General features: G+C 49.4%; 1 protein-coding gene across 1 annotated transcript in view; it reads left to right on the plus strand.

Moving 5' to 3' along the window:
• PPM1H (protein phosphatase, Mg2+/Mn2+ dependent 1H) overlaps positions 1 to 9,241 on the plus strand; it is a 150,545-nt gene that overhangs the window by 108,550 nt on the left and 32,754 nt on the right. Inside the window, exon 9 of the mRNA XM_015419137.1 lies at positions 7,130 to 7,248. Within this exon, the coding sequence (XP_015274623.1) occupies positions 7,130 to 7,248 (119 nt within the window). The remainder of the gene's footprint in view (positions 1 to 7,129; positions 7,249 to 9,241) is intronic.

A 9,241-nucleotide genomic window follows, 5' to 3' on the forward strand; every position in this document is an offset into this window, starting at 1 on the left:
TCAGGAACAGGGTGGGATGTAGCACTGGATGTTATAACCTGAGAGGAAATCAGCAGAAATTATCCTCTTCCCCTCTTTCAGTCACACAGAGCTACAGAGGGAAGGAGGAGTGAGCACATCTCATAAAACTCAGTCCGCTGTATATTTGTTCATGTTTGTGTGTCTTTTTAAAATTTTTCCAAAGCAAATGGCAAAACATGGGCATGGAAAAGTCAAGTAGCTTCTGTTGTTTTATTTCTTGTTATCTAAAACACTGATTTTAATCTCTGATATGCTCAGTGAATGCCATATTTCCAAATGCCCATAATACAACTGATTCCCCAGATCATGGGAGCCAAAATATGGTTTATTTTCAAGTAGCCTGATACCTGTGCTTCGCAACGGTATTTAAGTTCCATAAATCCACTTATAATACGGATGATGTGAAGTCTAAAACGTAACATTTGTTGTAGGAATTCTACTGGAGAAGATTGTAGTCAGAGGTCGATTCGGGGGGATCGCAGGGGATCGCCGTTCCCCCGGTGAGGTGTGGGGGCGGGGCACACGACGAAGCCCCACCCCCTGCTTCCGGCTGCCCCGCGGCCCTCATTCAGCCAGGAGGAGTTCTCCGGCGGGGCTGGATGGGGAAGGCGACCATGCCCCAGTGGAATCAGGGCAGCGAAGCGACAGCTCCTGGCCGGGCTGCTTCACTCACTCGGGGGCCAGCGGGCGGCAAAGGCAGGCGAGAGGAGAGAAGGCAGCCCGTGCTGGGGAGGAGGCGATGAGGCCGCCCGGCCACCGCTATCCTCGACGGCGAAGCCGAGCTCCAAAGCCAGGAGGTGAGGCGCCGGGGGTGAGCGTCATGTCAGGCTGGCTGGGGAAGAGCCGGAGGTGGGAGCCTCGAGGCGGCGAGAGCACCACTCCACTCCACTCCACTCCACTCACAGCACAGTCGGGTAAAGGCTGCTGTGGCGAGCGCTGCCCACCCGCCCGGGCGCTGCGCTCGCCTCGCCATGGGAAGGGGAGTGGAACCTCAGAGAGCCTGGGGTTCGCCAGGGTCCCCCCTCTGCCCCTCTCGCTGCCTGCTTGGCAGTCGGGGGAGGGAAGGAGTCCTCGCGTGCGTGCAGGGCCGGCTCGCCAAATTGCTCCCCACCCCCACCCCCTGCTGCTGCCGCCCGCCCCTCTCGCACGATCTCTCTCTCTGCAGCGAGGGAGGGAAGCGGGGAGGGAAGGAAAGAAGGCGGCGAGGAGGCAGAGGGCGCCGTGGTGCTGGCGATCCGCCTCGGTGGGAAGCGGCCCCTGCAGCCTGCGCTCCCTGCAGCCCCCCCCCCCGATGGATTAAAGTACCCTGGCTCTGCTCCTACACTTGACAGACACCAGCCTGTCTGGTGTTGGGGGGGATTGTATTTAAGGGCATCAGGGAGGCTGGGCCAGCAGCAAGGCTAAGGCAGTCCTGCTGAGCGAACCTACCTGCCGGCTGTAAGCATCCCGCCTCTTCTCCTACACCTGACAGGCATCTACCTGTCCAGTGTAGGAGGGGGAGTGGGGAGGAGTATTAGAAGCTACTGTGGAGGCTGGGCCGGCAGGATCACTAGGGTGTTACTGCTGGGGTGGGCTCCCTTGTGGCTTTAAGCACCCTGGAACCGCTGCTGCACCTGACAGACAACTGCCTGTTAGGTGTAGGAGGTGGGGGGAGTATGTTGGAAGCCATCAGAGAGGCTGGGCCAGCAGCATTACTGCACCTCACAGGTGGTTGTTGGCCATTCCTGATTTCCCCAGCTGTCATTAGCTCTCTGCAGTCTCCTGTAACTGTTGGGTTTTTTTTACCTCAGAACACTGAGCTCTGCAGCTGACCAATCAGATAGTGGGGGGGGCAAGGAGGCAGTTGCCTGGCAGCTACATAGGAATCAATGGGGGAGCATATTTTACCCCTTTACCCCTTAGGGGTTAAATTTCTAAAAATCCCTTCTTAGTGAGCATCTACGTCATGGTAGGAGCACTCTCCTTGAATTTGGTGTTTCTAGGTCCAGGGGTTTGGCTTTGGTGTTGATTTTACGGTGAGGGGACTTTCTGTTATGTTACTTTATTTTTCCTCCTATGTAGCATACATTATGCCTCCTTAACATGTGCTCCAGCAACGGCAGCATGCTGTCTGCTGCAACAGTATATCACATCAAAATGGATACATCCATTCTCAGTGCTGATGGCTGGCATTGCTCATTGTGAGATCAGATTGTTAGATGTAGTCAACGAATACAGAGCCTGATCAAATAAGCACCATTCTGTTCCTTTGTCTGTTTCTTTTTTCTTTAAAGAACAGTTAATAGGTGTATTCCAATGGGCTTGTGACATGAGAGCCAGTGTGGTGTGGTGGTTAAGAGTGTAGTGGAGAAGCAGCTTTGATTCCCCACTCTTCCAGTTGAAATCTGGTGGGTGACCTTGGGCTATTCACAGTTCTCTCAGAACTTTCTCAGGCCCACCTACCTCACAAGGTGCTTGTTGTGGGGAGAGGAAGGGAAGGAAATTTAAGCTGCTTTGAGACTCCTTGGGTTAGAGAAAAGCGGGGAATAAAAACAACTCTTCTTCTTCATTGTTTCTTGTGCTTGTAAATGTTTGCTCTTTGCAGACATTGTTCACGATTAAGAATGAAGATACAAGCTATGACTTCCAGTGCAGTTTTGTCCTGGCACTACTGCCCATAGAAATTAAGCACAGAATTATATGGGGTTAGATCCTGTGATTCTCTTCTGCTACGGCTTCCTCTGCAGAAAGATGCTTGGCACAGTGGAGTCATGGGATCCAGCCCCTTTTCTGGATTATCTGTAATAGCCACTTGTCCCTGGTTCTGTAATTACAATTGCTGTTGTGGAGCAGCAGGAAATATTTAGCAAAAATTTCGGGAGTCTGTGTACACAATTCTCCATGATATGTTGAGGTTTGTTTGCATAGAGATCTGGTGATTCTGTGAATTCAACAACAAATTCTCACCCATGTTTTCATAATTCTCACAGCAAGTTTTTCTGCTGCTACAATCCATGGAAACACTCTGTAGCTGTAATTGTGGATATTCTATACCATGCATTGTGGTGCTTAATGGGACAAATATCCCTGGAGACTGTTGAGGTGCATTGTATGGATTTTTTTTTATGCCTGAACTGGCCTCTAGAGAACAAGAAACAGGCCTCCAATATTGAGCACAGGAATGATCTATAGTTGTTTTATGGTATTTAAAATATATTTATAGCATAGTATTACTATCAAGAACTGGTAAAAAGCCAGTTTTCTCACATTCAGACAAGTATCATCTCTAAAACTTGAAGCACTGGTATCAAGAATAATGTCCCTGGGTTGCAGATCAAATGTAAGACTGGTGTCAAAGCTCTTTTAAAAAATGTTGTCTATCTACTGATGCTGTTACTAGGTTTCTATTATTTCATTTCAACTATGGAATTCATCCAAGTAGGAATTCATCAGAGTAGGGATTTGTATTTAGGCAACAGATTCCGGTGCTCCTGGGGAGGGGAAAGTACAGTGGTGGGTCCAGGCAAAGAGTTAAGGGAAGGACGCTGAGAAATGGAATGGCTTGGCGCCCTTCCAACCTGCAACCCATCCCGAAGGTTGCTGGCAGTGGGGCTAGGATTGATAAAACCGACATTGGTGCTGTGCAATGCCAGTTCTATAAATAATAAGATCATAGTCCTCCGGAACTTCCTTCTGGAGCAGAGGGCAGACCTGGCGTGCGTGACCGAGACCTGGGTGCGGGATGGGGAGACTGTAACTCTCTCCCAACTTGCCCCACCTGGGTTCTCAGTCCTACACCAATAATGGACTAGGGGGCGGGGGGGGAGTGGCTATTTTCATTCAGGAGGCTTACTCCTTCAGGGCACTCCCACCGCTGGAGATCACGGGCATTGAATGTGTCGGCCTGGTGCTGGAAGCCGAGGAGAGTTTAGCAATCTGGCTGGTGCACCGACTGCCTAACGCACCGGCCAGTAGCTTGCCGTCCCTGATGGAGGCCATATCAGGCTGGGCGCTGGAGCACCCTAGACTGTTGGTTTTGGGTGATTTCAACGTCCACGCTGATGATGCAGCCTCCAGTCAGGCAGCAGACCTAGTGTTGTCCATGGTGGCGCTGGGACTCTCCCAATTTATAACGACCCCCACTCACCAGGCTGGACACATGCTCGATCTGATTCTCGCGGCTGGGATAACAGTGGACCGGATTACTGCACTGGTAGTACCATGGTTGGACCACTACACCCTGAAGGCCCGTCTGAATGTTCCACCCCAAACCTGTTTAGGCAGCGATCAGTTTTTAGCTCACCCGCGGAGCCAAATGAACCCAGTATGGCTCCAGATGGCTCTGTGGGATCCGAGGCCCCCTGGCGGCTCGTTGGATGAGCTTGTGGAGGATTGGCATAGCCGACTCTCTACTGCCATTGACGAGATCACTCCCCGGCGCCCTCTGCATGCTCGTTCTAGGCTGGCTCCTTGGTATACCCAGGAGTTGCAACTTATGAAACGAGAGCTGAGACGGCTAGAGAGATAGTGGTGTCGTGCCCGTGATGAGGTAACAAGACCATCTTATAAGACGTTTATGAGATCCTATGGGCAGCTAAGGCTGCTAAGAGGGAATTCTATGCTGCCATGATTGCATCCGTGAGCTCACGCCCAGCCCAAGTGTTTAGAACGATTCGATCTTTAACAGCTCTGCCAGAGGGCAGGCAAAATGCTAGGGAATTGGACATTGGCTGTGAGGCATTTGCAAGCTATTTTGCGGATAAAGTCTTGGCGCTCTGCTGCAATCTCCCTGCCACAGTTGAAACTGTATGTGAACTCGAGGCCCCTTGCACGTCTCCGACTCTGGGTTTGGATTGTTTTAGCCCGCTCAGCCTGGAGGAAGCTGACAGATTGCTTGTGTCTGTGCACCCAACCACATGCAGTCTTGACTCGTGCCCTTCCTGGGTTGTCAAAGGAGGCCACGAGGGGTTTCGAGGTGCCCTAAGGGAGATTGTCAACAAGTTCCTCCCTGAGGGGCAGTTCCCGGGGACACTCAAGGAAACGATGGTCCGCCCTCTCCTGAAAAAAACAACATTAGATTCTGCCAAATTGGCCAACTATTGACCCGTTTCCAATTTGCCCTATTTGGGAAAATTAATTAAGAGGGCAGTGGCGATACAGTTACAGGGCTTCCTGGATGATGCTTCCACCCTAGATACCTTCCAGTCCGGTTTTCGCCTGGGTCATGGGACGGAGACAGCGCTGGTCGCTCTTACTGACGACCTATGGAGGCATCTGGATCGAGGTGGTTCGGCAGCACTGGTGTTGTTAGACCTGTCGGCTGCATTTCACACGGTCGACCACCAGTTGCTGACCCACCGCCTCACTGACGTGGGGATACAGGGGCTTGCCTTACAATGGCTCGTCTCCTTTCTTCAGGGTCGGGGATAAAGGGTGGCACTAGGGGAACTTGAATGCGGCATGCCTCAGGGGGCGGTGCTTTCCCCGATGTTGTTCAACATCTATATGTGCCCCCTTGCCCAGATTGCCCGGAGGTATGGGCTAGGGTGCCATCAGTATGCAGATGACACCCAGCTCTATCTGATGTTGGGCAGCCGGTTGGACTTCAGCCCAGAAGATCTGACCCGGGCATTGCACGCCGTGGCTGGTTGGCTTAGACTGAGCCGGCTGAAACTGAACCCAGCGAAGACGGAGGTCCTGTGCCTGGGTTGGGGAGGTCTGGGGATGGGGATCCCTCTCCCGGCCTTTGACAGGGCGCCTCTGGTGCCAGCGCCGGAGGTTAGGAGTTTGGGAGTGCTCCTGAATCCCTCCTTAACTATGGAGGCCCAGGTAGCAGCCACTGCGGGGCCAGAAATGCCTATATAGGTGCTGCTTCCACAGAATGTAAAAGTTTGATGTCTTGGGTAGAAGATAGATGCTTTGTATTTTTCATAGTAAATAGAGTGGTGGCTGGATAAGGTTTCCAAAAAGGGACAACATGATATTATAACCCCTTGATAAATCCATAAATTTTCTTTAGATGTTTCTTGGAAATGAGAAGCTTTAGATTTAAAATATCTAAAAAGCAGAGCCAGCCCTAGGTTTGCCTTATATATAGCAGCTGTTTCAAGATTAAAGAAACATAATTGCTTTAACTGGCAGAGGAGATGAAATGGGACATCAGCAGAAAGCTGCTGTATTAAGCAGTTTGCTGGATGATTTTGTTTGGTTTGTTCGCTGCCTATTAATTCTGTGGATCTATTGATGCTCTTGACAGGTGTGTAAATGACCCCCATGTGTTCTTTAGCTTGCTCATTTGCTTTGCCTTATTTGGACAAAACAGGTTAATATGAGCTTAAATCACAAATTTGTTTCTCTACATCTGTGATGTTACACTGGATTTGGAAAATGGAACACCTGTGCTTTGTCCTGGAATGGTTCAGCATCATAGCAAGGCTCTTTAGTAAGCATGTAAGAGAATGCTGCATGCACAAGTGATGACAGAATGATGAGCTTTGCATCCAGTGTTCAAGGTCTCACGTGCAGTGGTTCATCCTGGAATGGGGCCATGTTCAGTGCACTTAAGAGAGATGATTTGTGGAGCCAATCATCTGTTTAAGTGATCAGATGGGACTGAACCCAGCTAGTCCTTCTCTCCTCATAGCTGATAATCCCTGTCCAGAAAAGCAGACATCATTGACCAGGACAGCACTGACCTTCTTCTGTTTATAGCACATGTGCAGCATGCTGCAGGACATAAGGTAATGTGGATTCAGTCCCGCGTGATGCGAAGAACTGCACTATGATGATTAGATTACCTATAATATATCCAAGTCCATGTAGTGTGAAAATATAAGCCAGTTGTCAGAAACTGGCAAAGAATGAGCTAATGCAACATAGCAGCTGCTCTAGCAAAGAAGTGAAAAATGGGTAAATGTGGAATGACACTTGCTGTAGGTCAAAAGTGGGTGAAGTCTGGAGAAAAAAAATGACTCCTAAATATGGACTTCAGTGATTTTATTGATGATTTGACATTGTAGGTAGCACCTTTCCCAAAAATTACCATGATAGAAACGGAGGGCCCCCCTATAAAACTTCTTTATGTGTCATTGTCCTCTGTGGTTTTGTTTCTCCTATTTTGCACTTGCAGGCCTACATGCAGCCCCATCTGTTGGGAAATGAGTTTACACACTTTGAGTTTCCAAGGAGGGTTCAACGTAAGGAAGTTGGAAAAAGAATGCTTTACAGAGATTTTAACATGACTGGCTGGTAAGTAAACATGCTTTTTGAGCATCACAAAGTACCTCTTGTTTGAAAAAAGGTGGCCTTTCATGACTGAACCATTAAGCAAAGCAATTTCAGAGCAGGGGTGCGGGTATAGACAATGTTCACATGCATACTCTGGAGTTTAGAGAGGTCTCACCTGGTCACAGCAATTGAGGTGTTTGACTGCTGTACAGAGCAGTAATGTGGGCAACCTTGGCAGTAACCTGTGTAAGTATCATCGTGCCTTTTCCTACATTTCATTGCCCCAAGTTATAAAGCTGTTTCTCTCAGCTTCTACCCCAAATCCAAGAAACTGGAAGAAACAACCCCTGCCAGAATCCTTTGAAGTCTTTGATTTTCTTTCTGTGTTTCGAGCAGTAAAAGGGTTTTTTAAATTTTGGGGGGTTATATGTTCATGATGGTATATTTAAACAGAAACAAAATGGCATACTTAATTAGAGTCCTTTGCCACTGAATTCTGCGTGTTATAGGCAGGGTTAAAATAGTTAATGTGTTACGATGCTGTAGGATTTTTTTGAAAAAAAATTGTGGATGTTTTGAAGTTTTCCAGAGGCCTAGCAACTGACTGATTTGGCTGAGTTGGTTGAAGCTACAAACATAGTGGTTTCTGGGATTATTGTAATGCAGTTATGCTTGGCTTCAGAATCTCCCTCCTGCTGCTCCTGAGACTGTTAAACTTTCCCAGAGTATCAGGGCAGAGACCCAGCTAGCAGTGCAACTAATCTCACTGGTTCAAGGCTGCCATTATTGCTTTGGGCCAGCCCTCTTCCAGCCTCACCCATTATTGCTGCAGGCACTTTTGTAGGGTTTCCATCCCCCAGGTCATGGCAGGGGTTCCCCAGGATTTGGGAGCTCCAATCTGCTGCCAGCCAGCTAGCCGGCAGGAGGGAAGCCCCACCCCCAAGCCTGACCACTGACAGCCCCTTTCCCTTCCCTCATGCAAGATTTAAAGGGCCCTTCAGCTGATCGGTGGGGAGCACATGGCTTACCGGTCAGCTGGAGGGCCCTTTAACTCTTACAGGCGGGAGGGAGAAGGGAGCGCACCACCCCCGCTTCTTCTCAAGAGCATTTAAAGAGTCCCTTTAAATGCTTTTGAGAAGAAGCAGGGGGCCCATGCACGTCCCCTGCTTCTTCCTCAAAGCATTTAAAAGGATCCTTTAAATGATTTGGGGAAGAAGTGTGTGTGTGGGGGGGTGCGCACCTGCCATCCAAACTGCAAATTCGCTCAGGTGCCGGGTCCTGATGTGATGACATCACTTCTGCATGATGTCATCAAGTTGGGACTGTCCCCACCCCCTTGGAAAGCCCCCCAAAGTCCCCTGCTGGGAACTTGGAGGGGCCTGGCAACCCTAACCTTTCTGCTCTGTTTGTGTGCTCCAGTTTGGTGCCAGGAATTATACAACCATTTTAGGTGGGAGATTAATACCTGCCATCCCTTGTGTCTACTTTTGTGTTGACCTGGAATGTTTTTTGTGACACAAAATATGACAGGCATATCTACAAAGTCCTCATTCTTTCAGTTCCAAAATCAGAGCTATCTCAAGCTAAAATTTGCTGGCCAATGTTTGTGTCACATTAAGTCCAAATTTGTTTCCTAGTATTGGGTGCTTGGGACTGTCTAATTCAAGTGTTCAAAAACACATGGTATTGCCATGAGTCTCTGCTTTCTTAAGGGGGGGGGCATGTGAGGCAATCAGCTCTCTTGGGAGTGTATCCCTTCAGAAGACAGATATACAAATGCTTTCTTTGTCCTCTTTGGGAAAGGATTAAACCAGGGCTGACGTGCAGCCCATGGGCCACATCTGATCCCTGGGGGTGCCTATCTGGCCCACCAAGAACTGGCTGTCTGATGCTTCCTCCTTCCTGTTTCTGGCGTTGCAGTTCCTTTCCCCCAGTCTCTACTATTTCCTGCTTGGGAGAGGAGAGAAAGAAAGTCTTCCCTTGATTGGCTGAGGGCTCCTCCCCCTCCTCTTTT

This window comes from Gekko japonicus, unplaced genomic scaffold (assembly GCF_001447785.1).
Source record: "Gekko japonicus isolate JY-2015 unplaced genomic scaffold, Gekko_japonicus_V1.1 scaffold282, whole genome shotgun sequence".
Classification (NCBI taxonomy): Eukaryota; Metazoa; Chordata; class Lepidosauria; order Squamata; family Gekkonidae; genus Gekko; species Gekko japonicus.